The following is a 25,454-nucleotide window of genomic DNA, read 5'->3' as shown; positions in this document are numbered from 1 at the left end:
TTAGGATTAGATGTAGTTGGCCGAATTAGCATTAAAATTCAAGACCAAACTCTGCGTTCTGTGGCACAAGGTGATTAGAATATATCTTTATACTTTGAAAGATTGAATTTAGAATAAAATAAAAAGATATATTGACAGAGGTTAAACCTAGACCATTAAGAACAAATAAAATTTCTAATGCAGCCGCGCGAGATTGATGAAACTCTAATCTCGGTCCAACTACGTCGTATGAATCCAGATCTGTGATTGTTCAAAAAGGGCTTTAGAAGGCGAGATTTGATATTATTATTATGTGACACCTCTAGGAGTCCAAAGACTCGTCGAGGGATGGTGTTCCAGCAGCATCGAACGAGTTATCCCTTCCAACTAATAACCACGCTCAAACTTGCTTAACTTTTTGCTTGCGCCATTAGTAGCAGAGGCTTTACCAATCGAGCAATATGAAATATACTTTCTCTTTGTTCCTGGAAAAAGTAATTTACGCAGAAAGGTTGCTTATACAAAAGGTCTCGACAGCGTTGAGTAACTGAACAGAATGTAGACAGAATTCGTCAGAATTTCTTAGAAGCGCTAAAGTAAGGTCGGTAATATCAAAAATTCAAAGTTGTGTGAGTTGTTTACAAATAAGACCTGAGACCGATTATATTTTGCAGAAAAAGCGATTGCAGAGTCCGGATAAGAAGTTCATCGTATATGCATATGCTCCAGATTATTTGTGCGAATCCCTCATATATTTAGAACCGCGGATCTAGAAGATCTGAATTTACTACAGATCGGAGTGATTTGCTACAACCTAACCAATCGCATCCCCCTTTCAGGAAATTGATTTTAAGTTTCTCAGTTACAAGCTATCTCATCGTTGAACTGATGGGACTTTCTTGGGGGGCGGGTGGAGTTATAAATAACCAATTTTAACAGAAAGAGATACCTTCTATTCATTCATTCATTCACTTGATTTTCAAATCTATTATGATATGACAATAATAACGAAATGATGTTATCGAACACTTGAAACAAACAGTTTATAATGGTACGTCTTTCAATCTTTTATTATTATTACGTTTTGTAAAAAATGAAAGTGCAAAGATCAATAGCAATAATTGTATATATATATATATATATATATTTATTTATTTATTTATTTATGTGATTCCCACTCACGAAAGGTTGTAAGCATATAGTACATTAGTATCGTGGGTGGATTTTTTTTCTGTTAATTTAATATTTTTATTTATTTGATCAATAGCATTTTATAAGATCAATTTGATCAATTTATAAGATCAATAGCAATAATTGTATATATATATATATATATATATTTATTTATTTATTTATGTGATTCCCACTCACGAAAGGTTGTAAGCATATAGTACATTAGTACCGTGGGTGGATTTTTTTTCTGTTAATTTTATATTTTTATTTATTTGTTGCAGAGTCCGAAAACCTTTCTCTAAAGACCAAACATTGAATTTTTGCAAGCCACTTCAGGCCTCCAATAAATGTTTCTTTAGCTCTTTGGAGAAACAGGAACATTTATAAGGACTTTGCGACCGCTGATGAGCTATGGTGTCTCCTACGGGAAACGGTTTTTCTCCCGAAAAACAGAGAGGACTAATCATTATCAAACTCATTTCTAAAAGTCACTTTATTGGCCATTGGTTATACAGTGTAAAAGGAATGCGGGACGAAATACTTCACTTGTCTGACGAAAATTATTCTTACCTTATTGAAAGAGTCAATTCGTGATTCTTCGTCAGAGTAAGAAACATGTAAGGAATAATAGTTTCCTGGACCTGTCCGTTAATGGAGTTCTTGAAGTATATGTCAGGAATCCAAATGTCTTTCATCCAATTATTATCCAACGTAATCTTTGGTTCTTTTCGATGTGGGGGAATGGAAAGGCGCTTGTCCACCCACATGTTATGCATGGCCATGTCGAACATGATGGACTGTTAAAGAAACAAATATATAATCAATATACCATAAATAATAAGTGATATATAAATAACTTTAAACAACACTGTTTTAAATATTCGGCAATCTTAAAAATAATGCAAAACTTATTTTCAAATATTTCGTTCTAAGTTGCTTCCGCCATACATGAATGTCATTTATTATTTAAAAGTCCACAAAATCATGAAATTAAAAATTACTAGCGATATCGTAGTTCAACCTGATAATCGTGAAACCAAAATCGGGCGAATTCTAAACGGTAACAATAATTTGCACAGATGATGGACACTTACTCTAGGTCTATATATTTGATTTTATTTTCAACATCTTCAGGACCACTAGATAAATGAATTACATAAAAGAATTACTGATATTCATAATGCATTCAAGCAGTATACAAACCGCCATCTACATTATAGTACTTTTTTAACCTTTACAATCATTTATCAAGGGCGTCTCGTCACGTATTATATCGACAGACTCTTCTGTCGTGAGATCTGATCGTGATGCTTTTTTTTAATATATTTTCACAATACAAAGTAAGTCCCCGCTATGGTCGTGGCTTTCAATATATCATGATATGTCATCCCTTGGCTTCGATTGTGACAGAATAGCCTCGTTGACCTGTTAAGTGCTCCCCCATAAGGATGTGCGTAAAGTTTCACTGTTATCAAGTTGTGCCTTCATTGATAGGTACGCGTAAAGGTTTCGAAAGTACTTTTATGTTTATATTATATATACATTAGTTAATTGCTCTCTTTCTCTTGAATTTATTACATTTAAGTCCTGAACATGCCGACAAATAAAATTATGTACAGCGACAATAATTATCCTCTAATGTTTTTTTTTCCATGCGTTAATCCTTACAAGTCTAGTTTTACAAAAAAAATACCAACTGAAACTACACTGTGCAGCACACAACATTATGTCGTAACACCGTATGTGGATTTCCTGAGTAAATGTCACAACATATGTAATCGATGAACACATTCGAATTCACACGAGAAAAGACGAAATGTCAAGGTAGTATCAGAAGGACAACATAAGGATTATTGATTTGGATTTCCATGTCCGTATTTTTTAAAAGTCTACTGAACAGCTGCCACCTGTTACGCCAATTGAAGTCAATAGCACTCTAACAGTAGACTTCACAGCGTACAGTACTTCAAGAAGAGAAACAAAATTCTCAATGGAGAAAAAAAAACTGCTATTCTCACACATCCATTACATATATTAATCCAATATGAAGATGAGTTTGGGTCTAATACTAAAAGAGAGAAATATTGTGCTGCAATGGCAGTAAATATTCAAAACCGTTGCGAGCTAAAACACCAGGTTTTAAATTTTAACAAGTGGAGGAGGACCCCATTAATTTTACTTTAATATTTCTGTGCTCACTCATAGAATATTCCTATGTAAATCATTGGCTAAACAGGTATATTTTAAATATTTTTCAATATTTATACCAGTCGAAGAAAGGTTTAGAAAAAGTTCCTCCAATCGACGACAGGACTTGAACTCAGGGAGGCCTAGCGCCGAGAATGCAAGCACCACTTCCACTGAGCTACAAGTGCCAATAAATTAATTTATTTTCCCAAAATTAAGGAAAGAAGTCTGTATTAATAAAATATTATGATTCAAATATCAGTCAACACTTGTATTTGCAGTTTTTATCATTTGCTAGAACAAAATTTTTTTCAGTTGTCAGTTTAATAAGGTATAGTTGCTAACATCAAAACACAATCTGTTCTCACATTCGCTTTTTCAGTTATAAAATACAGAACCTGCTTATTGTAACTATAAAAAAGCAGACATTTAAATAGATAATTTGTAGCTCTTGCCGTTTAGGTGTTTCTAATGAACTGAGCGAATGAATGAACAATCTCTCTCTTTATAATAGCATATCAAATATTTTTATTATTTCTATTTAGTGTACTTTGATGAACATTTAAGGATAATTTATTCTGGCAGCAAAATTCAATGTAATGATGCACTGAGGAACGCAACGTACACACCATTAAAATTGCGAAGAAAATAAGACAATTGGTATTTTAAATATAAAATAAATTCTGTTGGAATGTATATGTTTACAGCAAAACAAAATTAGAAACCCGCGAAATGTTTAAAATAATGAAGTCAATTCTGGATATATGAATTCAAACCTTGAGGGGCAAAATGATTGTTTAAGATATAACATGTCCGATTTATCCATTCTTCCTAATTTTTTTTGTTTACTCCATCCAAGTAGTTTGTTATACTGTCAAAAACAGTCGACTATTTCGTTTACATTAGTTTACAGGATTTTACATTTGTTAGAGGAATAGCTTCGAAATGGTAGAATCCACTAAAGAATAATGATAAAAGTAGCTTTCTTCTCAATGCAACTCCGAATTAAAAAAGTATTGTAAAAGTTCATATTTGAGAGGTCAACTAGCACCTATCCTTTTGTTTTACAAGTGCAGACATTCATTTGCATTAACATATACTAAGCTTAAATGATTTAAGGATAATTTCTTAATTCGTATTATTACGAGTTTAATTTTTAAGATACAAATTTGAAAATAAATGACTTCTGTTCTTTCGAAGGAAGACATCGCTACCTCTAATTTCATAAGAGTATCAATAATTTATGTTAGTAACAACATACTCATGAGTCAATACATTATGACCACTTACATGGCAGCACGTTGAGCCTCCTTTGGCCAAGATAATCGTTTACACTCGTCTTGGCACTTGAAAGCGTCCTGAGGTATTCTGAACTAACGAAAAAAAAAAAAAAATACCAGGAGGTCAGTGACTGAAGAGGCACTGGCATCGATAAGCGAATGGAGAATTAGGGGCCAGGGAAGGACACGGAATACTTGGATATGCTCTTCAAACCATGTCTCCACAATGCGAGCATTGTGATTGTCACACTGAGCGCTGTCTTGCTGGAAGAGTCCAGATCCATCTGAGCCATATTGTCCCAATCCAGGGGAATGCCTGGCGCGAAACAATCTCCAAGTAAGACGTGAATTTAACAGTCAAGGTTTGTTCGGTAAGGATAATATGACTCTGTGTTGTCTGAAAACAATCCTCATGCCAGGATATCTCCACCACCGCCTTATTTTCGGTCAACTATGCAATCTAATTAGCTAGAAACAAGCTGATGGCCATAATGTTGGACCCATGAGCGTCTTAAAAGTTTTTTTAACCAATCTAAATTGGCTAAAAAAATTTCATAATAAGTTAAGAACATATTATAATAAGGAATTATTTTTACCTAATTATTCATTTTTAAGGAGGTATGAGATGAATATTTTTATTGAAATTAAATGAAAACGTAAGAGGAGAATATTACCATTTCGGAAACATCTACGTTTCGGATATTGACAATGATCAAACGAACGTTAATGACAGCAGGCTCGTTATCTGAAAGAAAATTATAACATAAATACAGAGAGAGAGAGAGAGAGAGTGAATAGAAAGAAGTCCGAGAGAGAGAGGATATGAACAGGGAAGTGACTTTCAAACACATTAATTAATAAAATAAAAAAACAATAATAATAGTAAATAGAGCTATTAAAAATAGTGCTAATCGCCTAAGTTTTCTCATTGTGATAAACCTTTCATGTAGATATCTTCACTATTTATAATTAAAATTAAATCTTACTCAAAGAAACTTCGAAAAGAAAAAGTTAATAATGTCATTTTTATACTGAAATCTGGCACGTCTGGATTGACAGTTGACAATTTATCATAACATCGTTTCATTCAATATTAAAAAGCGTTTGATTGGTTTGTCATGTTTTTGCATTCAATTTCCACAATGCTACGATTCGCTACTAAGCTTATTTCTAATTCAATCAATCCGTGTATCTGGGTGCTCATTTCAACGTCGCATTTGCATTTAAAGCACTGCGTTTATGGATGCATATAACTAAATAATACATTTGAAAATGGAAAGTTCCGAATACTAAAAACGTGAAACATTAATTACAATTGTAACGGTCACCAGCAATAAATCCCATAATTTACATACATTGTGTTTCAAAAATCATATAACGTGTATTTTTCTGGATGGCTTGTGCATTTTCGCGGGATGAAAACCCTACTACCCCAATATCGTACAATACTAGCAATGTTAGTTATCCCACTTTCAGCGAGTTATTGTTATATGCTGCCATATCAGTCATAAATCAGTTCGTGCCCTAATTAAGGCGTTGCAAAGACTTCTACGTACAAGGCTAACATCATCGCACATATTCGGATTCCATTGCATAGTGCACAATAGGTTCTTGGTTATTGGACGGTATACACACTCTCAGGATGAGATAGATGCATTTAGACATGAAGGTTATCACTAGAATGTTATTTAAGATGCATTTAGACATGAAGGTTATCACTAGAATGTTATTTAAGTATTATTCATCCATGTAAGTTGGATCGGGATGGTTCGTTTGACGAAGTCTAAAGCGTACAGACAGACTTATTAGATTGCTGGGACATTCATTATTGAAAACTGGATGCGGTTTGGAGGACAATAAACCACAATGCGGTGCCCATTCTGAAAAATCTACTGATGCAGAAAACTAGACTGTATATATAATGAGAAGGTAAACAGAGGCATCATCACTTTTCCATACTCGTATTAGCTCTATTTCCAATACTTAGAGAACATAAAATCAAAACAGTATTGATCCCCCTTTATCAAGATGAGATCACTACTCCGATTTCCAATTAACATTCATGGCACGCATAAATATCCGGGTATCTATCGTCTATTGTGCGATAGAAGATCATTTTTGTATGGACAGATAGAAAAATCTATCGAGCAACGCATTGAACACATCCGAGATATTAAATACCGAAGGAGTGTGGCCTCGGCTTTGTCATCACATGTACTCAACTGACCCACTAGACGCTTCGATATATATATATATATATATATATATATATATATATATATATATACGACAAAGTGAAGCATTTTTTACATTAACCGGGTCTCTTTCCCGCTACCTGATATATTTATTTACTATATTCCTCTATATTCCTGTTTCCAAGTGCAGAAACACATGAAAGAATAAATTTTGTATAACATAAATGAAAGAAAAAGAAAAAAAAAACAGTCAAAGAAACTTTCTTAACCACAACTTATCGTTCACAATCGCTTTCTCTCATTTTTCCACCCCTTTCTGCTGTTGTATAGCAGTGTTTTTTTTCTCTCTCTTTTCATAGAGAAAAGGCTTAACACCTAGAATATTTTTAAAGAAACGTGCGACATAATGAGAAGAGGTTCCTATGAAATATGTTTCCATGGAAACAAAGTTTATAATAATTTGTTGCACGAAGTTGATTCCGTTATTGATCTATCAATGAACAACTAAGATAGCTGCATATATTCCATAAAAATATCCAAAGCTGTTTATTGAATAAATAACTGCTATTATCCAAAAAATCCATCACAGTACATTTTCTACTTTTATATTTGTAAAATAATAATAATAATAATCTGGCTTGTTGGCAGAACTGTTAACTTATCCGATCTCTAACCAAGGGCACCAGAGTTCGAATTCCAACTGTTTCTCTGCTCTATAGAACATACTTCGGAACCTCGAACATAAGCTTGTTCGAGGTTCCGAAGCAGAATTGAAGCTGTGATCGATGCTAATGGTGGTTATTTTGAGTAAATCTTGTTGATAGTATTGTAATTAACTCTGCCTGTAATGTTTTTTTGTCAATTCATTAAATTTAATAGATACAAAGAAGATTTTCTTTTTCCTTACGAAACTGTCAAATTTATCCCGAACACCCTGTATCTGGTCTCTAGAGCAGTGTTTCTGGATTTTCTAATGCTTAGGCCATCCACGGTAGTAATACTAATGAACTATAGGCTAATAGCTTTTCGTTGGTGGGATTGTGATATAAAAAAAAATGGATATATTCCAATATCTTTACATGGGGAAGGAAACAGTAACTGATATCAATTTTATTTTTTTTTTTGACAACATACGAGAAAGCATATTCTTAATATGTCCTTTCTCCAGAGAAACAAATTCAACGAAATTCATGAAAATATTTTGTAAAAAAAGTATTTTTTTACAAAAACTTCTCACCTTTCTACGTTATCCAAATATTGTTCCAAATTCCTAAAGAATGATCCGAACTCTAACATAGTTCGGATATGCATGAATAATAATGCAACAATGTCATTTACATAGATATAATTCTATGCAAATGATATCATTATTACAAATTATTGAATCAGTATTCCGTTTTTTTCGGAAACATTTAAGGAAAACAAAAAAAAATGTAAAATAAATGAAAACAAAAAGTGTTGCAGTCATTGCTTGTTGACAAGCGTAACAGAAGTGAGGACTTACCGTTAATTCTCGGGGTAACCAGCTTGTCGTAATTTGAAGATAGAATATGAGATAGACTAAGAGGAATTTCTTCTTCTTCTGTTTCGGTATTATCAGCTTCAGTACTATAATTAGTTCATTAGTTTGAATAAAGCATAAAGTCAAGTTATTTTATCTACAAAAAACAAGAAAAATAATATTTTTCTTAAGATTTCATTTCAATACTGTTAGGAATTTTTAAGAATTCCTTACAAAAATAAAATTCAGTCAACAACTATTCGTAGTCAACGGTAAATATAAAAAGAAAAAGAAAAAAAAAGGAAAACAGAAAAAACAATTCCCCTGCTGACAGTATGCTAAATCATTAGCATTTTCTACACGGAACTATTGAGAAATTCTCTGCAGGCTAAACACTAATGGATTTGCGCGTGTTGCTCAAGTGCATAAAAAAAAAGTTCTAGTACTTTTAACATTATTTCTTCATCATTGATTTCTCCTTCACGATGTTCTAAGTGAAGGCGTATACAGGTTCGTAAAACGCATTATCGATTGAAGATATTTAACGTTTCAAATATGAAATGGGCTGAGAGAAATAACAGCACTATATGCGAGCAACACCACCGGTTTTTCTAAACTGCTTTAGTTACACTTCGACATGAAGATCAATTTTGCATGACAGGATTTCACGCTTTTTTTTAAGAACACGGAAGTACCAAATTAGCACATGGTTGCTTTTAAATGACACTATAAATTTCATAAGGGTTTAGGAGATAAAATGGAGTTAGCCGTCTCATATGGAAATGGCAGGGGTGGGATTAAGCTGTTTTACATTACTATCGAAGTAATTAAGGCTATAAAGTACGTCTATTAAGTGCATGCATTTCTCGTCAATTTCTCTGTTTTTTTAAGATAAAATCCTTCGCTTTCATATGAGACTAGCTAACTCATCTTTAATTAAAAGCGATGGATTTGAACATCGGTGTTACGAGAGAGAGAGACAGAGAGAGAGAGAGTATTGCTAATTCCGACTGAGCTATGGAACTTGTGTAACACTAAAAGAGGATTTGTCTCACTAATAAAATCTCATCCACCTAACACTGGTGTTGGAAGAAGTGAACAACCACATGTATTCATTGGAAACGTGTAGAAACAGTTGAAATTTGAATAGCGAACGCACTTTTCCAAATAAAATCGTGTACATTTTTAATCAGACATGTTGCGAGCATAGCTTATCTTAGCTAGGTGACAAATATCTTTGTTACATTATAGAGAAAAATATTCTTCTTCTTCTTCATGTAGCTTCCTCAGTGAGAGGCTGCAGCACCATGTCCTTCCAGTTCACTCTGTTGGTAGCTTTCCTTTTTGTTTCTGCATAGCCATGTGATCCTGTCCATGATCTTATATCTTCAAGCCATGTCCTTCGTTTTTTGCCTCTTGATCCTTTTCTCATAATTTTTCCTTCTAAAACTGTTAGTATCCTCTGTCCTGCTGAACCTCTCAGTATATGTCCTTCCAATCTTATCTTTCTCTGGATCATTTCCTGTAATAAAGATCTCTGTGTTCTCATTCTCTGTAGACATCTGTATTTGTCACATGTTCTGTCCATGGGATTTTCAGAGCTCTCCTATAGCACCACATTTCAAAGGACATTATCTGTTGCCTTACTCTCTTCTTGAATATCCAGGTCTCATTTCCATATGCGAAACTTGGCCATACTAATATTCTTATCATTCTTTTCTTTGTCTCGATACTCACAGAACTTCTGAGCAGATCTTTATTTTTCCATAATGCATCTTTAGCTATGGCTGTTCTTATTTTTATTTCTTTATCTTACTTTCCATCTGCAGTAAATTAAGTCCCTAAATATTTGTATTCTGTTGTATGTTCAATTTTCATATTGTTTATGAATATTTATGGCTCAGATCTGCTTTCTTTTGAGATTTTCATAAATTTGTTTTTTTTTTTTGCATTAATATCTAATCCAAATTCTTTACCTTCTTCAATTAGTAGCTGCAGTAATTGGATTAATTTGTTTCTATTTTCTGCTATTAGAATGGTATTATCAGCATATCTAAGATTGTTGTATTTTATACCATTGATACTAATTCCTGTTTTTTTGTTTTTCAATCTTTTTCATCACTGTCTCACTATAGATATTAAATAGATTTGGTGAAAAGATACAACCTTGTCTAACTCCTCTTTTTATTTTCACTTCAGAAGTCTCGGAGTTAAACAGCTGCATTTTCTGTTTGGTGTAAATCATTTTTATAATCGTAAGTACATGATCTTCTATGTCTAATTTATCTAATATATTGAACATTTTGTTAGGTTTTACCCGGTCAAAAGCCTTCTGAAAATCTATGAAGCACAAAGGTTAAATATGTATAGAAGGAAGTGGAATACCAAGTGGTACTCATTAAAATTTTTACCTTGGGTGGGACGAAATTTTAATATGAGGAAGATCTTTGAGATAACTCGTACATTCCAAAAAATGTTAATGAATTGATCCTGCCACTATGATGCCCATATTATGCGAAGAGCATTGAACCACTATGATTAAAGCAGTTCTAATGCAATCATACGATTCTATGATGTTTCTACACGTTTCCGAACCAGTCAGATGTTTGAAGACAGTTGGTTTCAAGACATATGATAGCGATGAACTCCAATTTCCAATCGTAACAATGAACAATGGATTGATGAAGTGAAAAGCAGTATGCGAATTCCCCTATAGAGGCCATCTTCCAAAAAGGTGTCTTCACGAAGAATGGTGAACTATGTCATGGATTTGTTATTTGTTATTTGAATTTAATATCGAAGCAATTAATGATCATGTTTTACGCACAAAAGAAGTGTCTTCAATATTCAGTAGAATATTTAGATTTTGGGTTTGTGCCTTACAAATCACAGTTGGATACATGTTGTAAAAAAAATGTTTATAAAAATATATTAACTTGAAGCTTATTGTTCTTGAGGGTCTTTATTATTACTGAATTTTACTTAGAGAGTTCTCTGACCATTTTTTCATGCTTTCACAATGCAATGTTTAGGAATCCTAGGTTTCGAGAAACAATAAGACGAATCACTGATGGAAAAATTACATCTGAGAGCTTGTTTATAATTATATATATATATATATTTAGTTCTTCTACTTTGAACCTGTATATATTGTTCTTCTTTCTTCTGAAGATTTAGTGACCTAAACTTGGTCATGCGGCTACGTAGATTAGGCATCTGATGAATCATTTAGATCGGTTATCACCAAAAGACATCACCTGAGAATTCCTTAGTCTTCAAAACTAATTTTTTATTTGGTTGATTAAATTTCCATTATGAATTTAAAGTTGTCCGCAAGACCAAATTTTCCATAACATTTTCAGAAGTGTTTACGGAAAATTAAAATGCATATTTATTTAGGACTCAAGATTATCATGAAATATTTGTTGCGAGATTGTTTATCTTTTCTGGGATTTAAAATATATTTTGTAGAGCATAATTCTAAAAATCTTCTGACTTACACCACAGCAGGTACAGATTAATCAAGTCGAATTAATGTAAGGTCGCCCCCATATATTGATATATAGTTTGACGTACGGATGACAGTCTTCTTTAAATTAAAGTCCAAGATTTGACACATGCATTGTGAAAGCATGATTATTCAAATAAAGAACGGGAGTTCAAAATCATTAAATATGATCAATGGACGAGCAAATATGACAACTACCGGGGTAAAATTATTTTCACACTGCTTGAATTAAAAAAGTTATCGAATGAGGAAATGCAATAAGAAGAAAAGAAAAATATAGTTACACATCAAATTGACATGGATATAGAAGGGAAGTAAACTGATCAATCATTTCAGACAGAGTTGGAAGAAAGAACAGAATATTGAGTTTCACAAGATACGACACATACACATACACACATGCATATATATATATACACACACGATGCTGGCACAGTATAGTACGGAAAATAAATTGCTCACTTTGTATGAAAATATGACAGATGTGAAATATTGGCCTATTATTAGACCCAAAATCTCCATTTGGGTGACGCAGGTGAATGCAAAATGAATCTGCGTTGTAGTTTCCCACACTTCCCTATAAGATTTACTCTGATTCTATTAATATACTTATAATTAATTAATATCAATCAAAGGTAGTGATTGATATTAATTAATCAAATCAAAATCAAAGCACTTTTTATCAAATAAAATCAAATTATATTAAATCAATTTCTAACTTTATTCAACTTTTTTGGATTTTCTTTGAATTACGCCAAATCGGTATGGTACGTGTTTGGAAACTGGGGAAGTACAGGTTGTTGTTATCCGAAGTTTGACTATCTCTTCTCTAATGAAACATTTGAAGAAGGGAATAAAAAATTTCCATATTAAAAAAAATACATTAAATAGAAAATAATTGTCTTGGGTTTTTCCTCTTCCTGCTTCCTCAGTGGGAACAACCTAGTTGCATATACGTTTCTTTAAAACAATTGCAGACATATTTTCACGGCACCTTGTACCACAAGTACACCCTTTCGTATTGGCGAATATCAAAAATAAATAAATAAATAGTAGCTTATTATAATGTGAAAAACTCCCATTAAATCTTTCATAGCATTGATTAGTTTCCTTTTGTAAGATGGCGTAATGTATTTGTCCACATCTGTGTAAGATGCGTCACCTAGAAAATTGATGCTGCACATATATTTCGTTTAGAATTTCGAATAACTTGGAGAAAACAGGTCGGTATTACTTTTCTTTAGTAAATTTGTTTTCTATAATAGAAAAAACAAATTTACTAAAGAAAGAAATCAACTTATTCAGGTGAAGCCTAAAATTGCTCTCTCTCTCTCTCTCTCTTCTTTTTCTCTTTCAGTCATGCAGTTCCTATACTTACGACGCCAGTCCATAATATGGTACGCTCTATTGAACTATTATTATTCGCTCAATTTTTTGACAATTACAGAGAAGATATTTACTGTTCTTTGTAATCGATATGTTACCTTCAGCTATCATGTATTTCCTGCATTTTTCTCTTTGAGTATAAATATAACATCGAACGAATTCTCTATTTCTTAACTGACTTGCTTTAATGATAGCACAGTTGTCACTCACCCGTTATTTTTAAATGTGTTCTCATATTGCAAGTGTAATTACAATTTCGATTTTTAATAGTTTTTGTCTGAATTGACCTGCGTCAGATGAAGACCCGAACGATTTTTTTTTACTAAAAAAAAAAGTAATCCAATTCAAAACCATATTAACTTCCAACAAAATGTCACTGACGACCCATTTGGTGAGAGGCTGAAAGAATAGTACAAAAAAAAAAAAAATCAGCTAACGCCTTTTTATTCCCGTATACGGGGAGTAGGCGAGGCCATTTAGCCCTATCTAACTTTTGGAGACTGAGTGGGCAGTTCAATCTCCACTGTTACCAATCAGAGATAGATGGCCCAAGGCTATCACTAATTAAGCGAATTAGTCGTCTCTCTTCACTAATTATCACAGTGAAGAGAGACGACTCAAATGTGCCGCCATCTCGTGGTCCCTAACCCTAACGCAATAAATTTAATGTCTGAAATAATGTGGGTTCTACGGTCAATTTTCTTGAGTTTACAGGACGAAAAACCTGCTTGCCCGTGCCAGAGATCGACTAACTCGGGAAGCGGTCGAAAAAAGGCTTAGAAAAATTTCCTCTAGTCGCCGACTAGACTCGAAACCAGGTCTTCCTTCGTGCGGCCAAGCGCTGTGGTGTGCAAACGCCACATCCACTGAGCTACACAGGCTCTTGAGAATAGTACAAAAGATCACCAAAGTGTTAGTGCAACAGTTTAAGTGGGAAATAGCTATTGAATAATAATATTTCAACAATGAATGTATTAGTCATATTTTTTTTATTTCACCTGATAGTTCTCAATTCTGTTGTTTATTTCCTAATAAATAGTTTTTGTTATATTAGGAAATAATATATATTATTTCTTAATATAACAGTGTTTTTTTTCTTCAAGTGCCCTACTCAGCAGAAATCAATTATGCTGTAAAGATTAAGCATTTAAGATAAAATGCACTGATAAGAACTTTAGCACTTGAGTGAGAAAGACAAAATTTTAAGAAACTGTTATATTCTAGAACGGACAATGACAACACGTATATTTCTGCTTAGTTTAAATACAATATCAGATAGAACCGAAGAAAAGTGCCAATGTTTCTGTCTGTCTGTCTGTCTGTCTGCGAAGAGTGTATTTAGTATTTAGTATTTCCTGTATGCTGCATAGGTTGGCATGGATATTCATGGGGGGGGGTTCAATCTGATACGTTCACAAATAAATGTTTGCTGCGTATGAAATTCGATTTCCAGTAACAAACTCCGATCGATAAAAGTGCTTTGATGAAATTAGATCGAAGGTCTAATTTCATCAAAGCACTTGTGTGAACGTTTAGTATGTCCTGTATTTCAGTCATTGGCGTGCATGCATATTTTCAATAATCGACAATGAATGAAGTTTAAAAATATCTTTGATTCTTAATGATTGTATGTAATATTATTATGATTTGGGGGGGGGGGGGAACACACCTTGTGAGCTACATAATACCGTTGAGGATTAGATTAAGGAATCGGTGTAGAACTCTGTGGGCCGAGTGTGATATATTTAAAACCTGTGATATTCGCACGATTTGTTGTGGGAAGGCAGAGAAAAAAAACGATAAGGAAAGTAGGAGGCGAAGGAACATCAAGATTCGCGATATCAAGAACATTTATTTTTCGATAGTAACGCACTGGAGAGCATTCACCTGGAAGTCCTTGCAGATTTCTGCAAATATTTGCAGAAATCAGCATGGACTTCCAGGTGAATGAGGTAGTTATGATTTGCATTGGGCACAAGCGACTCTTTTCAAAGTGATTCAATCCCAGTGGGAATGAATACAGCCAACAGGTGGTTTACATAATCAGCACGTGAATGTCTCATGGTGCAGTCCACAGACCCATGACAGTGATATATTAAGATGAAAATGTGGTCAGCAAAAGATCCAATATTGGAAATCATCTCTTTAATTAATTATCATGCAACCACAATAGAGACTGAATGATTATGCATTGAAGCTTGGTCAGTTCATCTGTCCTGACCCCCTCCTCCTGTGACTTCTGGCTCTGGGGATTTCTCGAAGATAGGTTTTATCGAGATCATTCTGATAACTTGCCAGCGCTGAAAGACAACATAATGCAGCATGTGTCCGACCAGCTGCGTTCCGCCATTAAACACGCTGTGCAAAGGATGCAGTTTGTAGAATACCAGGAAGGGCAGCACATTGAACAGTACATCCCGTGAAAGCATAATGGAAATGAATAAAGACGTGTTATTTATGATTGTGTCACTTTTGTCCTTTTTACACACACAGAATAATTACCACATATTCATTCGGTACATCATACAGCGCCCCTGATGGTATATTTTGGAACTAGTTTTTACCTCTCAGATATCGCTTTAGCATGACGCACAATGTATGCCTGCAAAGTTTCGTAGCAAGGAAACTTTAATTTTGATCATCCTGTATGTGGAAGAGAAGTAAACTTGTCATTTGAAGGATATTATTGTCCTACCACAATATTTCTAACCAGCGCTTTATTTTACATTTCGGAATCATTGGCTTTGAATCAAATGAATAATAATAATTAAATTATGTAAGATTGAAATTAGGTAAAATTTGTTTCAAAAGGAATTAAATTCAAATCATTCAATTCTTGATCAGATATTTTCCAGTAAATCTCTAACTGATGAAATTTTAGCATATAAAGGCAAGTCTCACAGCCTAGGAACACAGTTAAATTCTACTTCCACTTCTCTTGCAGGATTCTCTAGTACAATGTTTCTCAACCTGTGGTCCGCGGACCACAGATGGTCTGCGACGATGGGACAAGTGGTCTGCAGGCAGACTTAATTAAATAAATATATATTTTTCAGTTATCCAAGCAAATTAAAATTGAATAAGTAAGTAAAAATTATTGAAATCAAATAGAGACTTCAAAAAACAACAAATAGCGTCAGAATGTTCAAAGGCGGAAGCAATTGTTGTTCACTTCACCCCTCTTTTATTCATCGTCATTCTGCCACTACAATAATTTGTAGCAGCATAATAACATAAGAGGGGAAGTGAACAACAATATAGTTTTATTGCTTCCGCCTTCCCGTGCTGTTTTGTTAGATTGAAAGTGAACATGTGTTATCCCCATTTCAACTAATGGCTTGTTGTTTATTGATTTTTATTACTGAAGGTTTTCCTCCTTCAACCAAGACTCAGTATACTTTCAGAAGTGCTAAATGATACTTGAACAAAGTGTGTCGTGAGTTAAACCCCACCATTTATATATTTAGATATTTTTCGGAAACGTTTTTTAATAATGGAAAAGTGGCTTGGAACTAGGACTTTGAAAAGAAGAGCAAATGAAACAGGTGATGCTAACCCTAATTGTGATAGACGTGTTGTAACGGCAAGTAAATCTGATACTATTAAAGTAGAAGAAACAAGCAGTTCAAAGAAAAAATACAGTAGGAAATATAACAATTCATATTTGGAATTCCGGTTTACTTGGTATGGAGATGAAAGTGAACAGAAACCTCAATGTATTTTGTGTTATGAAGTGTTGTCGAACGAGTGCATGAAACCTGCGTAACTACGACATTTATGAATAAAACATCGTGATGTGAAAAATAAGAAAATTGGAGGGGAAAAAAAGCCAATTTCAGCGACGCTTAGCGACATTATGGGTTCCATTTATAGCAAGGCAGCGCAAGCATCTATCTCTTAAGTTTGCGCACAGTAAAAACAGGGAAACCTCATTCTATCGGGGAAAATTTACTACTTCTAGCTATAAAAGATGTGGTAAAAACTATGGTTGGCAACAAGTTACTAAAAGATGTTGATTTGACTCCTCTTTTAACGATACTGTAGGTAGAAGAACTATTGATATAGCAGGTGACGCAGAATCTTAATTAATTGAAACTAATGAATGAAAATTTTCAGAATGAAACTTTTGCTTCATTCTGAAATTCGTTGGCTTTCCTGGGGCAAAGTACTAACAAGATCATTTCAATTAAGGCAAGAAGTTTTATTTTTTGTAAATGAACATAATTCTGATTTTGTATCACTCCTTTGACGAAGCATGGTTATGAACATTATCCTATCTTTCAGACATTTTTTTCGAAATTAAATGAACTAAATCTCTCCCTTCAGGGAAATTCTTTAGCTGTTCTTGATGCCTACAACCAAAATAAAGGCATTCGAGAAAGAAAAAAAAATTGGTGTTGTGTATTAGTTATGTAAAAGACAGACAATTTGCATATTTTCCAAAATTGGAATCATGTTCAGTGAAAATTATATTTTTGTTGATTCAGAGTTTCTGGAAAAGTTTTGCGATCACTTCAAAACTCTGAAACAGAATTTTGAAACATATTTTCTGAATAACTTTTATAAGAAATTTCTGTAGGTGTGAGGTCTATTTCAGGCTAGGCTTACAATCACTAGAAAGACCTTTCGTTATCGAAAAAAGAACAGTTAATTGAGCTTTCAAGTGGCAGCGGGCTTAAAATGCAATTCCGTAATCTTGGTTTGGCTCGATTCTGGAGATTGCTCTCAGTGAGAAGTGAATTTCCCGAATTATCTGAAGAAGTATTGAAATCGTCATGACGTTTTCTATAGCTGCCCTCGTCCCGTTTAGCGAAGTTCCGTATCTCGTACGGTCGCGTGCGGGAATATGGCGCTGAGCACACCGAATCCGTCGCATGCAGACAACAACATCCATATGGTCATGGATTGTACAGACATCACAACGTAACGAATACAAGCAGCATAAGGAGGGATATAAATAAAATCACCACACGATTAATGAATCTGCCAGATTTACGATGACCACTGTTGAGCCTCTGGATAAAACAGGACGGATATAATTAAAACCGCCATCATAACACTATTAGTACAAATCACATGTGTACGGTATAAACGAAATACGGTCGCTGTCGGGAAAATGCGCCCGACCACGTGAATAACACTTTGGGACTGATATCTTGGGTTGGACTGTTAATAGATATCGAGAACGACCTCACAAAACAGGATGTCTTAAATTTTTTTGCTGGTCATGGAAAACTCGTCAAGGAAATAAAGCGTTCATATCGGCCGGAAGTGTGTGTATGGGAGGGTCTGTGTGTGGGTGTGGGTGTGGATGCATTAGGGGCATTAATGGCTTTGGGATGTTCTGAGTGAAATTTTTGGGTATATGCAGAGGATGGTTTGGACAGGACAAGGGATGTCATCCATGATGGAATCCATGGATGTCAAGTTCTTATTCAGTATTATGTTGAATGGAGTAAGAAAAGAACAACATTTTCCCTCGTCTCACAGCTCACTTAACGAATGGAACAGTTTACATGTCACAGGTCGAATCACAGAGTGGTGAAAATAAAAGTACGTTGTGCGGCTCATGAGTACGATGAGTATGGGTAGATGAATGGGGATGACATATAAATTATAAAAGTTGCTGTGGGTTGATGAATGGAAATTAAAGATAAACGTCGTTGTGGGAAGATGAACAGCGGGATGGCGCTGACATTCCCCATTCATTTGCCCATGGTACCAACGGCACTAAGAAACTTATTGTGAGGTGAGCTTAATGAATGTGGAGAGATGAATGGGGATAACATATAAAATATAAAAATTGCTGTGGACAGATGAAAATGTCAGCGGGACGGAGCTGTCATACCCATTCATTTGCCCACAGCAAATTGGAAACTGATACCTTTATTTGTTTAATAAAAATTAAAACTTTGTTCAGTGATGATACACTTGTAGTCGTTTACTTCCAACTTAATTAATTATGTTTCAATATTTAGTTAATTAATTATTTTCAACTTAATTAATTATGTTTCCATATGCTTTTAGATTTATTATGTTATAAAAGGCACAGTTTTTCCAAAATATTGGTAATCCCCACATCGTCGTCGTCCGGTAGCATCCTCTAGCAAGAGGGTTGCAGCAGATGAGCAGCTCTTCTCCATTTCTCTCTGTCTGTCGCTTCCATCATTCTTAAACCAGTCCATTCCACGATGTCATTAAACCACTCTCTAGTTGGTCTTCCATGTCTTCTCTTCCCCTCAACTTTCCGTTGTAATATAGTTCTTGTCAGGTGTCCCGAAGAACCTCTGAGAAGATGTCCTGCAAATCTAGTCTTTCTTTGCATAATATTCTTTAACAGTGTTCCTTCCATCCCAACTCGTCTTAAAACTTCTTGATTTGATATTCTTTCTGTATAGCTAATATTTTCCATCTTTCTATAACACCACATTTCCAATGCATTAATTCTTTCCATATCTTTCTTTCTTAGTGTCCATGACTCACTTCCATAACTTGCAATACTCCAAACTGTTGTTTTAACTATTCCAATTCTAACGCCTATTTTTTTAGTGTTCTTGTTTATTAAAATTCTCTTCATTTCCATAAATGCCGAGTTAGCTTTACCTATTCTATTTCTAATGTCCAACACTGAAGTTCCTTTCTCTGAAATCCAGCTACCTAAATATTGAAATCTTTCCACTTCTTCTAAAATCTTTCCTCCACATCTTTTTTTTACATTATCTCCTATTTTTCTACCCATTATCATTATCTTGGTCTTTTTTGTGTTAATTCTTAGTCCATACTCTTTACAAGAGTTTTCAATTCTTTGAATAAGTTGTTGTAACCCATTTTCACTTTCTGCCATCACTACTACATCATCCGCATATCTTAAGTTATTAATGATTCTTCCGTTTATTTTTATTCCTTCTTCTACATCCTCAAGTGCCTCTCTTAACATTTGTTCACTATAAAAGTTAAACAATAATCCCCACATACATTTTTAAAAAAATTACATAACTTAGTGGTACATAGAATTGTTTTAGGCATTTTACTGGTCCTTGGGATTAGAAAGGTTGAGAAACGCTGCTCTAGTACATTCTCTTGATAATCTTTGCATACACCTCATTGCGACCAATCAGGGCATAACATACACAGACTTGAACGAACTTCTTGATTTCATTTCTTGTATAAGTGTGAAGTGAATATTTCACAGACCAGCTTTTTTGCACTTCTTATTGCAGGTATGGTCAAGGTCTTTACAGAAGTTGCCGGTGAGCATGGCGATGCTTCGGGTGTTAATCTGGAGAAACAATATGTTCCTAATTTTAGTCTACAGGCCTCGTCTCTTACTACATATCACTATCGATTAACGATTCAGCTTCAGACTCAACGATACCAATTCTCATCCTTAGTGCACTCCACTTATATATGTCCTATTTTAAGATGAATGGTATAAGATAGATATGAAAATTAAAGATATGAAAGGAGATCATATGAAAAGTACAAAATTCCTAAATAAAATGCGTGTAACAAATTCTATTCTACTTAAAACTAAGCTAGGAAAAAGAATATATTAAAAGTTTATAATACACGACCAACAACATTATTTTATCGAGATGAAATTTGGACAGCTAAGGGAAAAGGTGGGCAAAGATTAATATCGGTTGGAAGGAATTTCAGGAAAAAAATGACTAATTTGAATAAAATCAATAAAAAACGGAAACTAAGAACACCGTAAAGAGTGTTAACATATTAAGTCACGATATCCATAAAAAAAAAAAAAAAGTTTGTTTATATTGCAGTTTTCCGAATTTTTCTAGGACCATATGCATACAGCAATGTTAATAATTCAGTTAATTAATAGCAACAAAATCTGAGGAACAGTAAGATATTATTTTCCAGGTAAATTGTACCAGCTCCTATTTTCCAAGTAATAAATTAAAGAAAGGAAAGATTCAAATTCAAAAAGATTCGCCCATCCGTTTATACTTTTGATTTAATCAAAGATACAATTACAACATCGCAATAATTAAAACATAATTTCCCTACATTCTGAAGGAAAAACAAGCACTCGTTGTTTTAAATCCGTTTTCAAGAGTTGGTCTAATATAAAATTCCCGATCGATATCGTTCAGAAATTCTTGCATTTCTCAAACGCAGTGTTTCTAACAAACAACTTGCCTCGCACGATTCGTTGTTTCAAACTTGGTATTTTAATTTGCTGCAGCTTTGTCTTTAATGAACGTTTGCTTCACATGCAATTTACATTTAATTAAAAGGACTTAAAATAAAAGAAAAACAACAAACATTGCAACATTTGTAAGTTTATGGCTTTTGTGAATAGCACGAAATGGTAGACGATGAAACAAGAAAAAAAATTAATGTTTTTACGCTATTCCGTTTTCTTTTTTTAATTATATTTCCCTTAGAATACTTATAATCATTTAATTTTGGAGAAAAAAAAATTACAAGAAGTATGGCGCGTGAATCAAATTAACGTGCATATTTAAAGCAACTTTCTGTTAATTAGATAATCAATATAATATTGGTTATCTGATGAGCACTAAATATAATATAGTGCTATAGTAATGAACAAAATATATACGTTTTCATCTTTTTGATGTTTTTATTCATTAATCAGCTTCCAATGACCAAGGCTTTTTAGTTAAATGATTTTCATATCAAAAATTCAAAAACTTAATTCAGTTGTTTTTATTTGATTCTATAGATAAAGAAATATCTATTATTTCTTTATCTATGCAGTCTATTTTAGATTATTTTGTTCTTTCAAATAAAGAATAGTTTTTGTTACAAATTTATTCTCCTCTGACTTCCTATGATTTCTTATAAGGAATAGCCAGCTTTTTTAAACCACTACTCTTTTCTTAAATCAAAAATGTTATCTTCTAGTTCACTTGGCTGTTCTTGTAATCTTAATTTCGGCAATTAAAGGGAAGCTAATCCTACCTCCGTGTTATACTATATCAGCTAATAAATGTGCTCTCTCTGTCCTGTTTTTTTTTCCCGAGGGAAACAGGCATGTTTCTGAAATAAAAAGAGAAATTAAAAATCAGTCTAAGAGTGATTAATTCTCTTTCGCGAGATTGGAACTCAGTGTTTTTCCAACCCACACAGCCTTGTTTTTCAGACTGCGTTATGCTGAAACTGAAGTATCAATTACAAGGAAAAGTTACCCTCCAGTTTCAATATAGATAGGTGTTACGTAATATAATATATATATATAAAGTGGTTTATTCAGCACTTGTGACAATCTCATATTCTCATCCACAGTGCTTGAGATTATTTGAACAGGATAATTCTTCTTAAACATGATTCAATAGATTGATTGAAAATGATTTATAACAATTATAAATCTTTATGATTAATATGTACTTACCGGAATATACTACTGTTACTCAATGATAAAACCATGATATAATTTCAAAATTTCTGACAGCCTACACGTATATTCATGTCCAACAAATAAGCTTCACATAAACAATACAGTTGAAATTCTCATGAAACAAATGACAGAATTATTACCATCAGAAAATTATTATATCCGGTATAAAAATTCACACACACACACACACACATGTGTGTGTGTGTGTGAATTACATTTTCAAGAGATGAGATCAAGTTACAGAGAGAGGAAAACACTTGCACCTCCATCACAGACATTCGATTTATATTTCATTAACAAAACTAAAACAAATGTTCCTCTTTTCTCTGAAGATACTTGAAGATACTTTGGTCTTTCCGACCAAAGGGCATGTGTAATACAAATGCACCCAGATGTTAGAAAAATGCTCAGAATTATGCTTTATAGAAATCTAATGTCACTTTTATAGCCTACATAATTATTGAGCAATTCTTAATAATATCAAAATTTAATTTTGAAGCAATTATTTCAATGTAGATATTTAATGCTTTTTGATTGACATTAGTAATACAGAGCATATTAATCCGAGATGTTCAAAATAAGTAACTCGTATAGCACATGACAATAACCGTACTTCTAAAGTGAGTTCAAAAGTTTGTCATACGTATATTCACAATACGGAATACAATATTCATCTAATTCCACGTTCGATATTGCCTAAAATATAATAACATGTCGATAATTAGAATAACTCGCCTTCCCGCATATCATTACTATTTAAAATTTGTGTACAGAATTTTGCTCTTAATTTTAAATTTGTTCCACGATCCATCTCGTTCACAAATTCTTACTTTTTCTGAATACTCTGTTCGTATCGTATAAACTGTTTTGCATGATTCTATACGCTCAGGATTGCAGCCAATACATAATAGGGGGGGAAGCTCGGGACGTCTCTTATTTATAATCCTACGTCAGCCTTTAAACGACCGTTTAGTTAGCATGCAATTTGCGTGTTAAGTAAACGGACTTAAAAAATAAATAATAAAGTTACCAGTACAGCACGTGAATGTCTATTGCTTTTGTTAGTGGCAATAATGACTGACGGCGTAGCATAATGAGAAATGAAATTTTAATTATTTGTGTTGTATATGAAGGTCAGAATGAAAAGGGTTTACAGGGAGGTTTGATCTGCTCTGATTAAAAAAAAAATTCTATTAGAAAATAATAGACGATTCAAAGTAAAAGGCTTCAAAACGTTAGTGAGTTCGGTCACTGATGTCGGGTAATTCGACCTGGTAGCAATCGGCGTTCAAATTCATCCTACATACGTTCGACAATATTAAGATCAGGGCTATCTGCGGGCTAGTCAAGTTTGTCAACACCCATATCCTTGAATCATTCCTGAACAGACATCGCGTTGTAGATAGGGAATTGATTGGTTGGGTTGTAGTTTATTGGCGCAAGATCAGCAAAGATCATACTGTGCTTCGCGTACTGCAAAGGTACAGCAATACCGAAATAATCAAAGATAAATTAATAAATAATATGTATGTACAAAAATTAAGTTAAGCAATGCAGTATCTAAAATTACATAAATAAAAATAAAATAAAATTACAACAAAGGTTAAAGCAGTACACAAGGGGCGGGGAGGGACTATGTCGTGTTGATATAGGAAATTACTTCATCGAACTGTTGCCATAAAGCTGGAAGCCCAGAATTGTGCAGATTGTCATTATAGGCTACAATATTAAGATTCCTTGTCACTGAAAATAGGAGCCCAGCACGAATCATGAGTAAAAGCCGCAGATTGTCTCCTTTGCTGAACTTCACGGTTGCCACAACACATTCGGACAGGTTCTCCTGTCCAAACCCAGCCTCGTCCGTCGGGCTTCCAGATGTTGAACCATGGTTCATTCCAGTGTTTCTACTGCTGCAAAGACGAATGGCGGCGAGTTTAAACAACTCCATCCGTTCGCAACTCGTACATCACGCGCAATCTGTACTGAATCGGTGGTAGATAGCATTATTTGTTTTAATTACGATGGCAAGGATATCGCTTTAAGAGAGTGTTATTTATTTAAAATAATAAAAAAAAAATTGAATTGCCATTCTTTAAAAGTATCGTCTCTTTGAAAATAAAAATTAAAAAAAATAATAATAATAATAAATAAATAAAAACTTGTGGTAACGTGAACCGAAAACCTGGAAGTGAAAGAAGCTGTCTATGAAGAAACCAGATCGCTATTTGAAGCGATTATCGCTACCGAATCGTGTGGATACATCAAATGATTTCATCTGATGTAACCATATGACTACTGTAACTCCTGAATAATTTCAGGCGTGATAGCAACTACCTATTAGTCTTCTGTTAGGGGATAAGATAGGATGGATGAACCCAATATGGCCCAGTGTTTTTTTTTTGTTTTACTCTTTTTATTATTTCAGATATAATTTTAGATATATTTCGGGAATATTAAAATATTCCTGATCAATGTTTGGTTCAAGTATTTTTTACCTGCACGAAACACCTTGCATTTCGTTTATCACGAACAACCTGCTTTGCACGTTTTCTTTTTACTAAAAATAGATATACTACAAATAGGCGATGAAAGATGTTAAGTGGAACTCGATGGAATAGTGCATTTTTGATAAAACAATTCAACGTTATCTACATAGCGCGGATGTAATCATTAAGCCGTTTATTTTATTTTATCATTAGTTTTATTTTATTTATTTTTGGTGGGGGAATGCTTACATTTCTAGTAAATGGGGTGGTAGTAACCCCACCCCATTTACTAGAAATGGGGTGGGGTTACTTTTCCGCAAGGAATAATCATAGTTAATAGCCACTTTGAACTGTGCCTCCGTAGTGCATTAATGAGG

The 25,454-nt window shown here is 33.8% G+C and overlaps 1 protein-coding gene across 1 annotated transcript in view; it reads right to left on the bottom strand.

The window, feature by feature from the left end:
• Positions 1-24,539, bottom strand: part of LOC150093805 (glycine receptor subunit alphaZ1-like) — a 34,705-nt gene extending 10,166 nt beyond the window's left edge. Inside the window, exons 1-2 of the mRNA XM_090412520.1 lie at positions 24,252-24,539; positions 1,723-1,949 (exon numbers count right to left, since the gene is read on the bottom strand). Of these exons, the coding sequence (XP_090268646.1) occupies positions 1,723-1,949; positions 24,252-24,539 (515 nt within the window). The remainder of the gene's footprint in view (positions 1-1,722; positions 1,950-24,251) is intronic.
• Positions 24,540-25,454: the final 915 nt, after the last annotated feature.

Source organism: Typopeltis vanoorti, chromosome 23 (genome assembly GCF_054136105.1).
Source record: "Typopeltis vanoorti isolate ZY-2024b chromosome 23, IOZ_Tvanoo_1.0, whole genome shotgun sequence".
NCBI classification, from domain to species: Eukaryota; Metazoa; Arthropoda; class Arachnida; order Uropygi; family Thelyphonidae; genus Typopeltis; species Typopeltis vanoorti.
The sequence above is the reverse complement of the archived record's forward strand: the minus strand, read 5'-3'. Positions and strand labels throughout refer to the sequence as shown.